This window comes from Cnephaeus nilssonii, assembly GCF_951640355.1.
Source record: "Cnephaeus nilssonii genome assembly, chromosome: 2".
Lineage (NCBI taxonomy): Eukaryota > Metazoa > Chordata > Mammalia > Chiroptera > Vespertilionidae > Cnephaeus > Cnephaeus nilssonii.
The window spans coordinates 82,017,501-82,034,440 of record NC_137073.1 but is presented as its reverse complement, the minus strand read 5'-3'; the positions used below and the strand labels follow the sequence as shown (position 1 = coordinate 82,034,440).

The window sequence follows — 16,940 nt, the reverse complement described above, 5'->3', positions numbered from 1 at the left end:
TGATCATAGATTATATAATTCCTCCTTCACCTTTTTGGCTGGATATTTTGCTCATTTTCTTTCTGGCTTTATTATCCTGCTGGTATCTTTTCTTCAATGGCTATAATACTGAAAAAATTTCTATTTGTATTGCTTATTACATTTTAAATACTTTATGTGCCCTTTTGTTAGTGTTAGCATATATTTCTTCCATACTTAGTCTTATTACTTGCTAGGAACTAAATTGTGTCCTCCCCCTGCCCCCAAATTAATGTATGGAAGTTCTAACCCCTAATATGACTGATTCTGAAGATATGTCTTTGGGAGGTAATTAAGGCTAATGAGGTAATAAGAATGGGACCCCAATTTGAAAAGAGGCTATGGCCTCTTATCAAATGTCTCTGTGTCTCTGTCTCTCGAACTTTCTGTATTCTTCCCTTCTCCTCACCCTCTCTCTCTTCTTCTTTCTCCCTTACTCCATTCCTCCCAGGTGAGGACACAGAGTCTGCAATCTGAGAAGAGAGCTTTCACCAGAACCTGAACATGCTGGCACTTTGATGTCTGACTTCTAGCCTCCAGAAATGTGACAAATGTATGTCTCTTGCTTAAGCCACCCAGTCTGTGGTTTTTTTGTCAGGGCAAACCAAGCAGACTACGACACGACAGGTCCTGTAACAGGCACTGGGAAGTCAAAGAACAGAAGGGAAATACTCTGTCCTTGTGAAGCTTTCAGGATAGGGATCAATCATACATATGACATTTTAGCTGTTCAGGTGGCAAAAATGAAAAAGTATAGGGAGCCATAAGAATAGGGTATAGACAGAGGGTTGGACCTACTTATGTTGGGGAAGCTTTTCTGAGGAAGTGACTTGTGTGGAGATAAGGTAGATGAGTAGCAAGGGCAGTCCAGGGGGAGAACATTCCAAGCTTTGGGATCAGCATGTTCAAAGGCCTGTGTTGGAGAGAATGTGGTGTATCCTTGGAACTAGAAGAGTCCCATGATTGGAGATGAGAGATCCAGAGGGAGTTTGGCAAGATTTGAAGCTAGAAAGATGAGTATTGGTTAGATCATTTATGGTCTTGTACACCAAATTAAGGACTTTGATCTTTAAGAGCTGGGAAGTCACTGAAAAGGAATGACATAACCATTGAATTTTAAAAGACAATTTTGGCTATTGTGTGATGAGTGAATTAGAAAGGTAGCAAGAATGGATGCAGGGAGACTGCCCTTAAGTGAGGCTTTCATTTTTTTTTTTTCATTCATTCCCTTTTGAGTAAAAAGTTTTCACCTTGAAGTACCTTCTCAAAGTATAAATAGAAAAACCAGGCAGTCCAGCAGAATGTGGTTTCTTTACATTTGTAATACTTTAAACATTTAATTAGCATTGTTAATTAAATGACATTTCTGTGACCTGATCTTTTTCTGTAGTGTTTGTAACTGCAGTAGTTAAATAATATATTTGGCTCACTTTTAATGAATTAGTAAGGGAATGTTATTGCTAACATGAGAAATATCATGTTAAACATCTTTCAAAACATTATATAATAATATTAAATTCTTTGTATCAGTATTTTACATTTAACATCTGCTTAATTAAAAATCTTAAATATCATTAAATGATAAAAATGATAATGCATAAAATTTGTAATTTTAAAATTAAGTTCTCCTACACAGCAACTAAAAAGTCTCCACCCTTAACACAAAAATAGAAATAACAGTGCATTAGCCCCACCTGCTGTTCGAACAAAAGAAATTTCATTTTCAAAATATTTTATCAACATTTTTTGACAGCATTGTGCGAAATTGTTAGTTACTTTCTCTTTCCTTCCTCTCTTCACCCACCGTGATAATTTTCAGACGTGAAAATTTGTCTAGTAGAATTTCTAAAATCCTCATAATACAGTTTTTCTAATTTTCAGTTTAATTTTTTCCCCAGGAGATAACCTGTTATTCCCTTACTATAAAAGCTTTCTTCAAATCAGGTTGCTTCCAGTTTAATAAATCATCTTAACATACACTCATTAGAACTTGTTTTATCATATATTTGTGTGATTTTTAAAAAATTAAGTGACTATAGATTTACAAACTTAATAGTTGCTATGTCCCATTTTACCTGTAAAATTATATTGGAAGTAAATAACCTGAATGCCATATACATTATTTCTCTAAGGCTTTGTGCTTATAAACACGAGTGAAGTAGTTGTCTGTCTCATTTATAATGGAAGCTTCTGTGTTTACCCTGGTTGTCTCTGCCATATAAGCTCCCAGGAAAGGGAGCAGAATGCTATCCACGCTTAACCCAGCCTTTTATACTCCTCTCACCTGTATCAATTGCTGTAACTGATTTTAGTCTTTTGTTGTTGCTGTTGGCATAGAAGTATGCTTTAACTTTTAACTACTTAGAGAAAAGTATATGCTTATTTTATATTAATAGTTCTCAAATGAAGATGATTGGGTTGGGGTTCACATATCAATCAACTGTGGAATGTTTTCTAAACCTACCTTTCTTCTGTATAAGTTGGTGTATGTTCTTGGTTAATTTAAAAATAAATGATGCCCCAGGTTTTTGTTTGTTTGTTTTGTTTTGTAAGCTTAGGGAAGAATAGTAGCATTGTGCCTTAAAACGTACTTGGACTAAAGATGTAAGAAGGCTCATTGCCCTCAGAACGATAAATTTAATGGTTTATTTGGCATAGGAAGCTTAGTGACTGAGGACAGGAGTATTGAAGCCAGACTGCCTGGATGGATGTCCTCGCTTTGCTGCTTATCTGTGACCTTGAACGAGTTACATAAAAGTTGCTTTATTTCTCTTGTTTCTCCTTATTTGTAAAATAGTAAAACCCTTAAGCAATGCCTGGTCATAGTTATAACTTTTTGTTAACCTATTAAGAATAAGAGTAAGTACATTGTAAAACCTCTCCCACCTACCTAGAACTACAACTCCAATGTTTATTCTCGTAGGACTGTTCATATAGCATCTGTAAAATTTATAGTAGATGCCCTTGCTATCTTAGTTTTCTGAGAGTTTTTTTTTTATCATGAATGAGTGTTGAATTTTGTCAAGTGATTTTTTCCACGTGTATTGAAATATTCTTCATGTTTTTTTCCATATTTTGTTAATATGTTAAATTATATTGAATTATTTTTGCCAGTCTTATTTATCTTTTCAAAGAACCAACTCTTGATTATTTTTTTCTTTTGTCTTTTTGTTCTATATTTCATTTATTTGTGCTCAAATTTTTTATTATTTTACTTCCTTTGGGCTTTATTTGTTCATCTTTCTCTAGTTTCTGAAGGTGTGATGTTAGATCATTTGAAAATGTTCTTGTTTTTTGAAGTAGACCTGTACTGCTATTAGCTTCCCACTCAGTACCTCTTTTGCTGCAGCCTCCCAAATTTGGTTATTTTGTATTTTCATCTGTCTCTATGTATTTTTTTAATCTCTTATTTCTTCTTTGACCCAATAGTTGTTCAATAGCATGTTGTTTAATCTCCACATATTTGTGGTTTTCCAGATTTCTTGTAGTTTATTTCCAGTTTCTTACCTCTATAGTTGGAAAAAATGCTTGATATGATTTCAGTCTTCTCAAGTTCATTGAGACTAGTTCTGTACCCCAAAATATGATCCATCCTTGAGAATGTTCCATGTGCACTTGAAAAGAATGTGTATTCTGTGGTTTGGGGATGGAAAATTCTAAAAATAGTAAGTTCATTTTTTCTGATAAATCACTTAAGGCTGATATTTTCTTATTGACTTTATGTTTGGATGAGCCATCCATTGCTGTCAACAGGGTGTTCAGGCCCTCTACTTAATTGCATTTTTGTCAGTTTTTTCCTTTATGTCTGTTAATAATTGCTTTATATATTTAGTGCTCCTAGGTTGGGTGCATATACTAGTATATTGGCAAATGATTAATTGTACCCTTTATCATTATAAAGTGTCTATCTTTGTCTCATGTTATCATTGTTTTTCATCTTACCTACTTTTATCAAGTTTAATGGTGAATCATGTCTAATACTTCTTATTCTTACTCCAGCATTTCTAGAATCAATATTTTATTTTTATTTGAATCAATTTTTAAGTAAAATTTAAATTTTACAAAGTATAATATATTCTCTCATTACAACATTCATGGAAAAGTTAGTTTCCTTTTAGGTACTTTTTTATTTACATACATATTTCCATAGAAAAGTATAATACTGTCTTTAGGCTGTCTATGCTTTTAATATCATTATACAGAATGTATGTATTTCTTTTTCACTTGCTTTTTCAAAGAAAACCGAACAGTATGTATTAGGGATATATCTTATTAGTACAAACAAATCTACATCACACTCTTTGTAAGTCACGGTACTATTTTCAGTGAGAATAGAAATTGGTCCTCACTAGCTCATCTTCTGCACTTACTGTGGATGCTTTTCATTTTTTCCAGGCCTTTCCAGCCACCCTGCGATGTTGTGCTATTTCTCTCTGCCCCAAATACTATTGGCTGGAGACACACAGACTTCATCTTCACTTCTAATAGTTTCCCAGAGCCCTTCCTGCTTCTAGTTTCCACCACTTGGGAATGGACCATTCTTTGTGTGGTTCTTATCTATTATGTACTTGGGTACAGTATGCTGCTGTTTCCCTCATTAATCTTTCAGAGGTTCCTCTCAATTTCTGGTTCATTGAAATCTCCCCATCTGTATTTTCTAGTTTAGCTATTAATTAAAAAAATTTTTTTTAAATATCTTGTATAGGTTTTGTGGTTTAACAGGGAGAATAGACTAGAATTAAATCCCTCTCTGCCTGAAATGTCCCTGTTATCATCTTATGAGGATCTATGATAAAATAACTTTTGTAGGTTTGGCCAACACTTTAATAGATGAACTCAGTGAACTGGAGGGCTTCTCCCCCCCCCCCCCCCCCCAGGCAGTCATTCCCTGAAAATACTTTCTCTTTTCTTTTCTTTTCTTTTCTTTTCTTTTCTTTTCTTTTCTTTTCTTTTCTTTTCTTCTCTTCTCTTCTCTTCTCTTCTCTTCTCTTCTCTTCTCTTCTCTTCTCTTCTCTTCTCTTCTCTTCTCTTCTCTTCTCTTCTCTTCTCTTCTCCTTCCTTCCTTCCTTCCTTCCTTCCTTCCTTCCTTCCTTCCTTCCTTTCTTTCTTTCTTTCTTTCTTTCTTTCTTTCTTTCTTTCTTTCTTTCTTTCTTTGTCTTTGTGGGTTTGTTTTTGGAAATGGGAATGGGGAGAGGAGGGCAGTGTCTATTTCCTTCCTAGCTAAAATTGAACTTATATTTTTGTGTTTTATTCAAATATGAAATTTGTGAAATGAATTCTGAACTGGTAATCATTAATACCATGCATTTTGATATAACAGGATAGATATGACTCAGCTGATGATCAAAATACCTGTCGTGTGTGGCACATGAATATAGAAGCCCTTCCAGAATGGATAAACCGCCTACTACAAAAAGTAAGTTCCCGGAGTCAGAGTGAAATTAGGGATGTACTGCCTTCAGCGTCCTTATTTTAGAGCTATTTTTCTTAGATGCATTATTTCAACAGACATGGAAGGCTATGCAATTCTTTTTTTTTTTTAAATTATTTCTCAAAGGAGACTTGACTTGGGGAGGTGAACACACGGTACAATATACAGAAGATGTGTAACCCTGGATTACACTGATGGCTTCTTCGTTATCACTGGAGTGCTTCTGCACTTGTCTGCCTCAAACTTGCATTTGGTACTTGCCCTGGCTTGAAAGCTCTTCCCACAGATATTCACCTGTTCTTTCTCAAGGAGGCATCGCCTGACCTCTCTATCAACTATCCTCACTGTTACCACTATTCACACTCCTTCCTCTCTGCTCTACCTACCTATCTATAAGTTACACAGACACAAACTATAAGTAATATATAGTACTTTAAATATGCATAAGTAATCTTACAAATATAAATACATGAATTATTATACACATTTTAAATTTAATGTATACAATGCATATATATGCACTCTTGTCCATTGCCCAGCTCTCCATGAAGAATGTAGACTCCATGAAGTCAAGGCTCTTTATATTTTGTTTATTACTGCATCCCCAGCACATAGAACAGTGTCTATTGAGTGAATGAAATATCTTGTATATAGTATTCATGTATGCATAGTAAAATAAACTGGGTAATTAATGACTTATTAACACGGTAAAAATCAAAATACCACACTTTTAAGGATCTTTAATGAAATATAAGAGCAAGAACTCACCTTGTTAATAGTATGCTATCATTATTTCTCACAATTCAAGACACAAGTCCTAGAAAACTATAAATAATATGAGTTTTAGAAAAATACAGTTGTCTTTCTCCACTGACTACCTTAACTTTTTTGTTGCTGTTGTTAAATGGTAACATTTGATAGCTAGCTATTCCTTGCATCCATTCTCACATTGTAATGATTTCCTGGGGAAATGCCAGTGTGGTGCTTGTACGTGTCCTGAACTTCACAAACTGTATTAGGACACAGCAGATGTTTCACTGCCTCTGTTGAAAAGATGATTTTAAGCCAGCCCATCGTTAATTTCGAATCTGAGTATGGAAAGTGCTCCCTCTGATGTGTGCAGCCAATATCTTTTGGTTGCATGTAAAAAGGCCGGAAGGGCTTCATTCTGACGGTTGGGGGAAATTCCCTCCCACAGTGCTTGTTATGCAAGAAGTGTATCAAAACAGACACTTTTCTGTGAGATTTTACTTGCAAATTAAGCTCTGTAGACTGATGTGCTTCCTGGTTCCGTAGTGTATTTTTCTTTTCATTAGCTCACACTGTATCCATATTCAACCTCTTGTTTAAGAGATTCATTTAGAATTCTTAGGAGTATTGTTTCAATGGGCATGAAGTGCAGTATGTTATCATTCTAGAACTTTGGAGCTGCTCATCTCTATTAGAAAGCTTGTTTCCACTGACTGTTCTGTCTACTAATCAGAAAACAGAAAGCCAGCCTTTTCTGTGGCATAGAAAACTTTCATGTGGTCGGCTTAAACACACACACACACACACACACACACACACACACACACACACATTCTTTTTTTTATTACTTTACAATGAACGCATTGTCTTTATCTTCCTTTATTACCTGTAGGCCCAGTGGACAGTGGGAAAACTGAATTGCCCGTTTTGTGGGGCGCGTTTAGGGGGCTTTAATTTTGTCAGCACTCCAAAATGTTCCTGTGGCCAGCGTGCAGCTGTACACCTCTCCAAGAGCCGGACCGATTACCAGCCAGCACAGGCAGGCCGACTAATGAGACCATCACCGAAATACTCGTCACATCCGACAGTTCGGTCAGGTGGTGACAGCGAAGCTCTGCTGACGGGCGGCACCTTCAAAGACAGAAATTGCAGGCTTTTAAACATGGCCCAAAAGAATAATGGCCCTGGGAGATTAACAGAAGCACTGTGTCTGGAGGTGCGGTCGACGTGTGTTCAGATGAAGGAGGAAAAATTGCTCTTCAAAGCATCCGATTCAAAACACCAGCTTTTTGTCCCGCAGCTTGTGACTGGCAGATGCACCAGAAGAGCTTCCCACAGAAAATCACAGAGCTTGGATCTGAGCATCGGTGAGAAGCTGACTTTATTACCTACATTCTATGAAATACATAGTAAGACTACCGCCTGTCCCAGACTAAATGAAACCCAGCCTGAGGACCTTCTGGACCTGCCTTTAGAATCTAGTAAAAATAGCTGTTCCTTTCACATATCATCAAGTTTTGATTCTAATATGCTGCTGCCGAGGTTTTCAGCGGCTCCCCGTGAGCCCCAGACACAAAGAGGAGGAGGATTTCAGAGTGGTCTGGGAGCTTCTGCAGGGTACCCTGACCATGCTGGTTCGGGTGGCCTGGCGTTCCTGATGGACCTGCCCTCTGCTGGCAGGCGCACGCTGGAGGCCTCGGACCAGGAGGAGCGCCTCTCGCCCCTGGACATCCTGCGCGCGGGCAGTTTCCCTTTGGGTGCCATTCATCAGAGGCTCAGCAAGAGAGAGAGGAGCAAGTTGAAGAATCTGAGGAGGAAGCAACGAAGGCATGAAAGATGGTTGCAGAAGCAGGTAATTTTTTAAAAGAGTTTACTAAAAGTTAAGTTCTACATTATAAATGTTGACGCTTGGGGTGGAGCTAACTTTGAATACCTTATATTATATAAAAAAATCGGTTTTGATCATTTTTGAAATGACATTTCTGGGTGAACTTAATAATTATGCAGCTGTCTTGTAATTGGCATGTTTATCTCTATGCTCACACATGTTTACAAAATATTCTTTTGTGAATTTTTTCCCAGTACTGTTAATATTTTAGAGGAACAGTAATGTTCATGATATTGAGACTAGATGGTCAAATACATTTTAAATTTATTCAGGTTAGGATTTTATTTCAAGTTAAGTTGAAGCAAAATAGTTGCTCTAAGAAAATCTAATCAAGTGACACTCATTCTCTTTCATCACATTTAGCTTTAATGGGTATTTTCCAGGACCTTACTTAAGTGCCCACATGATCCAGGTTTGGTTAACTGTGATGCTGTGAACATAATCTAAAGCAGGGTGGGGAAGGTCCACAAAATCATTAGGTCTGGCCCTGTCAAGGCATTAGGGGTGAGTTAATTAAATGTTTGACCAAATATAACAGGCTAATGTTTAAGTTGAGAATTTTGTAGGGCCTGTAAAAGATGTTATAAATGTTCAAATGGCCCTTGGCAGAAAAAAGGTTCCCCACCCCTGATCTAAAGGATAATTGACCATTACTGCAGTTTTATGTGAGAGCATGCTTCTCTTTGGTTTCAACTTCTGTACCCAGAATGGTATGTTCAAGGGTGGGGTGTGTGAAGGGACTAAGCAATAAAAATTAGGTGCTGAGGAAAGCAATTAAAGTCAATGGATGAAAATTTGGACGTTTGAGGACTAGTATATTTTTACATAAACTTTATTTTTGCAAATTGCCTTTATTATTTTCTTGTTCATAATAGATGAATTCATGCACGGGTGGGGTCCCTTGGCCTGGCCAGTGATCGGGGCCTGCCGGTGGGGCGGGGGGGGGGGGGGGGGGGCGAGGAGGGACCACGGGAGGTTGGCTGTGGGAGCGCACTGACCACCAGGGGGCAGCTCCTACATTGAGCATCTGCCCCCTAGTGGTCAGTGCGCATCACAGCTACTGGCCGGTTGTCTGGTCTTAACGGTCACTTAGGCTTTTATATATATATATGTAGACTAGTGACCTGTGGTGCGAAATCACGTGAGACCCAGGACCTTTTCCCCCACCCCACCCCTCACACCATGGGACCGCCCTGAGTCCCGGAGTCCCGCCCTGCATGGCCAGCGTGCCGCAGGATGGCCCTGAGTCCTGGAGTGCCGCCCCGATGCCCCGCCTCCGGGCCACGTGCAGCAGCCATCGGGCCGCGCCCCAGCGGTGCACACGTGGGATCGCGGAAACCCTGGCAGAAGGCACGTGAAGCGGATGCCGGGACCGGGCCGTGGAAGCCCTGGCAGAAGCTGCACGGAGTGGCCGCCGGGACCCCCGCAGGGCCGTAGGAGCCCCGGCGGAAGCCACGCAGAGTGGCCGCCAGCACCCCCACACCTCTGCGGGGCCTCAGGAACCCTGGTGGAAGCCGTGCGGAGCGGACGCCGGCCCCGCCCCTACTGTGCACACAGCTTTCTTGTGATGGTGTTATGGTGTGAGGGTGAATTTGCATATTACCTCTTTATTATATAGGACTAGAGGCCCAATGCACAAAATTTGTACACAGGTAAGGTCCCTAGGCCTGGCCGGCGATGAGGGCCTATCTGTGGAGTGACCGGTGGGGCAGTTGGGGGGACCCCCATTGGCACCTGCCTTGGCTGGCCTGGGGCCTGCAGGCTGGGGGAAGCTCCTGCGTTGAGTGTCTGCCCTTGGTGGTCAGTGCATGTCATAGTGACCAGTCGTTCCACCGATCGTTCGGTCGATTTACATATTAGGCTTTTATTATATAGGATAGTAGTCCTTATTCATGAGTATGTTGAATATTAACACATTACAGACCAGTAGTTTTATTGCTAGCTTTACCCAGTGGCCAGATAAGTTTCTATTGAACGAGTACAAAAAACGTTTTACATAAATGTTACAGGCACGCTTTAAAATTAAATACCCATTGCATTTTGAAGTCACTTATTACATATTCTTACAAGCTAATATCTTTTTAAAGTATGGTACTTTGTAAAATTTAATAGTTTGTGTAATATGAAGCAAGAATTCTCATGATCCATCCACAATGTGTTAACAATGTCATCAAAGCTAAAATGTAGAAAGCTGCAACTTTACATAATAGTTCATTCTTTTAAAAACAATTAAGCAAACTCATTATTGCTTATGATCTAGTTATAGCCTGAACAAAATAAAGTTACTGCTTTAAGTGCTTTAATTAGGTTATGTATTTTTCATTTTTCAATTAAATAGTACAATTATAATAATAGGTAATAGTTTATTATATTTTTGACTGGTTAACTGACAAGAATATTCCAGTTTGGTTTATTTGCAAGTGATGATGTAATGTGACATCAAAGCATATATTGTGGAATGTATCAATGACTATATTTAGCACCATTATAAAATACTTTATAGTTTGATTTATTGAAGCTGTAAAATTAAATTTGACCTAAACCTAGATACATTGGAGATAGTCACATGTTAAGTGAATATCCAGAAAGAATACCTTAAAAGCAGTGTGGAGCCCAACAGGTGTAGCTCAGTGGTTGAGCATGGACCCATGAACCAGGAGGTCACAGGTTCCATTCCCAGTCAGGGCATGTGCCTGGGATTGCAGGCAGGCTCGATCCCCAGTAGGGTGTGTGTAGGAGTCAGCCAATCAATGTTTCTCATTAATGTTTCTATCTCTCTATCCTTCTCCCTTCCTCTCTCTCTAAAATAAAAAACAAACAAACACAAATTTTTTAAAATGTGGAAGGCTCTAAAATAATTCTCTAACAAATAGACATTTAAAAGAAATATTAAAATTATACTTGTGCTATATTGTAAGTATATACAGGTTACATATTTGCAAATTTAAAAATGTGTTTAATTCTTGGGTTGGGTACTTCTGAAAACCTCAGCTATCTTACTAATCATTTTCCAGCTAGGAACACTTTATAGAGTTTAGAGCAAAGCAAGACTACAGTTAATGTTTTTTCCCCTTGGATGTTTACTTTCATTCATTCACACACATGTGATTTAACCCATCTGCTTAGCGAATAAATGAGTCTTAGACCTGTGACAGGTCAGTGATATGCTGGAATCCTAATAGGTTTCTTTGGTTGCGCAGGAGCTACAGGCAAATGCCCAGTGTCTCCTTAGCAAAGAAGATTTAAAATAGAAATGACATGAGTTAGGGATATGAGTGTACATCATGGTTTGAGCCAGAAAGAATAAAGATAGCCCGGTTTGGCTCAGTGGATAGAGCGTCGGCCTGCGGAATGAAAGGTCTCAGGTTTGAATTCCCGTCAAGGGCATGTACCTTGGTTGCGGGCACATCCCCAGTAGGAGTGAGCAATAAATGTTAGGTGCTGAGGAAAGCAATTAAAGTCGATGAAAATTTGGATGTTTGAGGACTAGTATATTTCTACATAAACTTTATTTTTGCAAATTCCTTTATTATTTTCTTGTTCATAATAGATGAATTCATGCATGGGTGGGATCCCTTTATAATTGTGCCTTAATTATATCTTCATAATCGTACTCTTGTCCTATCCCTAATTCCTGAAAAATCACTGTTCTATTCTCCATTACTTTGGTTTTGCCTTTTTTTAATGTTATAAAATAATAATATAGTGTTATAAAATTAGAATCACGTAGTATATAATGTTTTGAGACTGGCTTCTTTTACTCAGCACAAATGCCTGTGAGATTCATACAAGTTGTTGCATATATCCATAGCTGTTTTTATTGCCCAATAGTATTCCATTGTATGAATTACCACAGCTTACCCATTCAGCTGTTGAAGGATAGGTGGGTTGTTCCAGGTTTTGGCAATTATGAAAAGAGCTGTTAAAACATTCATGTATAGTTTTTGTGGAAACCTGTTTTCATTTCTCTAGGGTAATACTCAGGAGTGGGATTGCTGAATCATATGGTAAGTGTGTATTTAACTTTATAAGAAACTGTCAAATTGTTTTCCAGAATGGCTATTCCATTTTGCATTCAAAGCAGCAATGTATGAGAGTTCTGTGTGTTGGCATCCTTGCAAACACCTGGTATTCTCAATATTTTTTGTTTTGTCATTCAACAGCTACTTTAGTAATATCAAATTGCATTTCTCTAATGCTGTTGAACATTTTTATGTGCTTATTTTTCATTTGTATATATTCTTTAGTGATGCATCTGTTTAAATCCTTCGGTAATTTTTTAATTGGGTTGTTCTTCGTTTTGAGTTGTAAAAGTTCTTTCTATCTTTTGGATATAGTATTGGATATGTGAGCTGCTGGAGAGTTCTGAGTAGCTTCAGGCTGGGCCTGCAGTAGGAGCTAAGTAAATGGTTGCCGAGTCGGTGAATTGAACAAATAAATGATGTATTCAGTGTTTTAGGTCTGGTAAATGATTTAAGGGTAGAGGCTAACAGTGCTTCTTAACCCTGCCTGGCTGCAAGTTGAAATCCTTTCAGGAGCTCTTAAAAGTGCCATGCTTAAACTCTGTCAGATTATACTTTGGTTGGTCTAGATGGCACATCACTATGGGCATTTTTGTACATTAAATAAATTTACTCTTTCAAGTGATTCCATTGTGTAGTCAGGGCTGAGAATTATTGGAAAGAAGATGATCAACAAAAAGGAATTAGTGCTTTAAAACTGAGTTGATAGAATCCTTGACAAATGATTTGTTAACAAGAGCAAAGAGAATTAACCTGGTGGCTGTAACTAGGAAGCAGGCGGAAAAGGAAGACAAGATATTTTGACTTTATATTTTCCAACAACCTAATATAGATCCTTGCTTGTAGTAAAATACATTATAAATATCCATATCAAAGTACATATATTCAGATAGCTTGTCTTAGCCTGGTATTAAGAAAATGAAAGTTTGACTAAGAGCAAGGGGCGGTGGTGGGAATGGAATGGAGAGGTGGTGGTGGTGAAAGTGATGATAGCAGCTGTTAACATTTATCGAGCTTTACTATATGCTGGGTAAAGGACATTTTACTTGTATTACCTGATTTTCATGAGCTGTTAGGTTGCTGGAGCATGGGAAAGCTCTGATGACGACAGGGTTTGGGCAGCTAGAGAGGAGCAGGAAGGCACTGGGGAAAAGGCAGCTGGGAAGTAGGAGACCTGCCAAGATGCATGCTCTCCTTTCCCAAGTTTTGTGTAAGGCCAACTTGTTTGGGAAAGGGAAAAACAGTCATCAGTAAGCCAGTCCCAGAGTGACACAGAGAGCTGGAGCTTGTCACCTAGGACTGGGCTTAGAGCTAGCTGGGTCTGACAGTTAGAACTAGGCTATGCCTTCAGCTCTCCTAGCCTTGTGTGCCTGGTAGGACTGTGCCTGATTTACATTCTAAACCTTCCCGTTTGGCTTCATGGACCTCACTGCCCACCTGCTGTCTCCCTCATTGCCCCATTTCAGCCCTTACAGGGTTTAAAAATCACAGTCACTTGCTGGCAGTGCCTCCATGTCCTGTTCAGTCATTAAAACTTCTCTGATGCTGAGATGTTATTCTTGTCTACTTTTCTCACACCTGGGAACCTCACAATATCAGCTTCCATGTGCCCCCAAACTGGGGAGGTATAGTTGGAATCCTCTATATGACCAATTGTAATTGCTGTCACTTGAGCTTTCTTTTATAAAGTGATATTTTATAGTTAATGTTCAATTTTAGAAGCAATATAACAGTGTTAGGGAAAGTATGGAAAACTGAGAAAAACTTTACAGATCAATTGAGTGGTTATCCAAGATTGGGAGGGAGAATATGATCTTGGGTACTGTGTTGGGGGCTCCAACTCTATTGGTTATATTTTAGTTCTTCAGGTGGGTAGTATTATCACAGCTGTTACCTTCTGTTTTATTTCATTTCATGTATCTCCAATATCTTATAATACATCGAAGAGTCAATTATAAGTCATACTACCCTAATAATGTCATTCCCTTTTTATTCATTATTTTTGCTACAAAATCTTAGATCATTCATCTTTGTTCTCCTGGTTGTGAAGTGGCAGGCTTCAACAGATGGTATAGAAGACATTCTTTTACCTAAAAGGCTTCATTTTTTTTAACAATGCTTTTATAATACTTCATCAAAATAAAATTGAATATTTAATAAACCATGAGCAAAACTTTCCAGTAAAAAATACCTATCTGTTCTGCACTGGAATGTGCTATCCTGCTCCAAAATTCTACACTTTTAAAAATCCTCACCAGAGGACATGTTCATTGATTTTTGGAGAAGGGGAAGCAGAGAGGGAGAGGGGGAGAGAGGGAGGGGGAGAGAGCCACACGAGCCAGGGCAAAATATGTCTTTTAAGAAACTCTATGGAGTGCTAGTTTAGTTTGTAAAGGTGACATGGATCTTCTTGTTTTCCAACACCAGAGGGCACCAAATTTTCTCTTGTAGCAAAACAGTCAAAATCATTTCTTTCCACTAAAGAATTTCATGTACTGGGTAGAATATGGAATTGCATATTTTTAGTCTCTTGAGAGATTAAAAAGAGTGAGTTGTGCTTTGTGAAAAAAAGCTTACAAATCGTAGTAAGGCTTTCTCTTGCTGTGTTCAACTAAGACTCTGCTAGTGCTTTTACGAAGCTGCCTTTCAGGGGTATTTATTCTGTTTGTTAGAGGGATCGCTGCCTGCGATAAATGACTTTGAAGGAGCTATAGATACGCCATCTGTTCTGGTTTTCCCTTTTAAGTGGCATGTACAGTTTTCTGGAAATAGGCATATTCCCTAAATTCAGGATAAAATCAACAGCAAATCTTGTGCTACAGGATGGAGTGGGGTGCTGGCAGAGGGGAGTGAAATAATGTAAGCCAGTAAGTCATCTCCCTCAAACTGTAACCTGACAACGAAGGGATCCAGGCTGCCTGTCACTACTTCAGCCAATTAAGCAGAGGCAAGGTTCAATCATATATGAGCTTTATTCCAGTAATGTTGGCAGTATGGGAGAGCAGCAGGTCATCCACAAAAATCTGCTCTGCACCCCACCATAAGCCAGCGGCTTGTAACATGGAATGCATTGTAAGATCGGTGTGCATGCCCTGGCTAGACTGTGGGTCTCTACGGGGCAGGGCCTGTGTGTCTTTCATCCTAATACTTCACAAGTCCAGCTATCAGGTGGGCAGTTAGTAATTGTTTGTTGAATGTGATATAAAGTGATTTTTAATTTCCTCCTCCTCCTTTTCTTTCATGACTGAACTGGAATAGTTTGTTGAAGATCACTCATGGATCTTAAGTGCTCAAATCATGAAAAATAACATAACTGAGAACAAGTATAGTTGAGTGCATGCATGTTGAAGTGGGAGGGAGGGCCTTCTCAAATGGAATATTTACTCTTAGTTTTATTATAAAGGAAATTCCAAAAATAAAGTTCTGTCTTTCAAAGCCAGTACTAAGAGAATGGGACTTGAAGTAATGATAATAATTTTGTTTTTTATTACTTTCAAAACCCTAAATTCTGAAACTGCTGTTTATTAGCTGTGTGATTAAAAAGAAGACTGCTAGGTATTTTCAACATATTTCTAATTTGTACAACAACCCTTTCATATAGGTATGCTTATTTTATAGACAAGGAGACTGAGGCTTAGAGAGGTAAGTTATTTTAATGTAAGTCATTTAGCAAGTAAGTGGTAGCATTGGCAAGAAAACTTTTGTTAATGTTTTAAAATAATCACAAAAATGAAATGTATACTTTAACAATATGTTGTAATTGAATAATATTTCAACTATGACATATTGAAAGGATTATTGTTATTGACATCAAAACAATTTCTAAATAATAGTCTATAAAAGATTATTTTGTCTATAGATTTATTATCCATTTCTTTTTTAATCCAACCACCACTCCCCCCACCCTGACACACACACAGACTGGCACTTAGCAATGTGATTCTGCTGGGCTGGTGCCAGGCAGCCTCATTTAACAGGATGTCTCTCCTCTGCTGACTGCTCCTGAGTGTCTTCCTTTGAGTTGCTGATATTTAGAGATGTTGATGTAAGTTTTTCTTTTTAAGGCTACTTTCCTGCATTTGCATTTCTTTATGTACAAATTAGCATATACTGGTATATGTAAGAGTTTCTGTCTGCCCACATGTTTCTCATGTTCTAATTTTGTAAAATATTTACTTTGGGGTTTTTTTATGTATTGTGTAAATAATGATTTACTTTGTTCATTTCTCATCACATATGTTTATCTTGCTGTTAAAGAAGCAAAGCATGTTAAGAACAAGTATCTTTTCAAATTTTACTTTCAAATAAAACGTGTTTTATCATATTTTTAGCATTTATTAGGATACGTGCCTATATTAGGCTTCTTTTCATATTTTATAGTTTTCTCAGAAATGTGTTTTTTCTTTCTGAAAAGTATCTAAAAACTTGTAAAACTAAGGTGACTTTTGATTTGAAAGGTAAAATTTGGATAACTGAATGATGTAAACTTGTTGTTTAATTGAGGATCAGTGAATGCTTCAACTCATTAAAATAAACATATTCAGCAATGTAGCCCCAGCTGGGTGGCTCAGTTGGTTGGAGCGTCATCCAGTACACCAAAAAGTTTGGGGGTTTGATTTCCGGTCAGGGTACATACCTAAGTTGCGGGTTCGATACTTTCAGGACGTGTATGGTGACACAGAGGTCATTCAGGTTAGGGTCAGGGAAGGAACCAAGACCCAGATGAGGGACTCGGCTTTCTGCCCTCCCACTTCAACATGCATGCACTCAACTATACTTGTTCTCAGTTGTTATGTTATTTTTCATGATTTGAGCACTTAAGATCCATGAG

General features: G+C 38.2%; 1 protein-coding gene across 1 annotated transcript in view; it reads left to right on the top strand.

Annotated features, from left to right (window-relative positions):
- Positions 1–16,940, top strand: part of RNF180 (ring finger protein 180) — a 91,841-nt gene that overhangs the window by 28,148 nt on the left and 46,753 nt on the right. The window contains exons 3-4 of the mRNA XM_079799979.1: positions 5,339–5,434; positions 7,092–8,051. Coding sequence (XP_079656105.1) covers positions 5,339–5,434; positions 7,092–8,051 — 1,056 coding nt within the window. The remainder of the gene's footprint in view (positions 1–5,338; positions 5,435–7,091; positions 8,052–16,940) is intronic.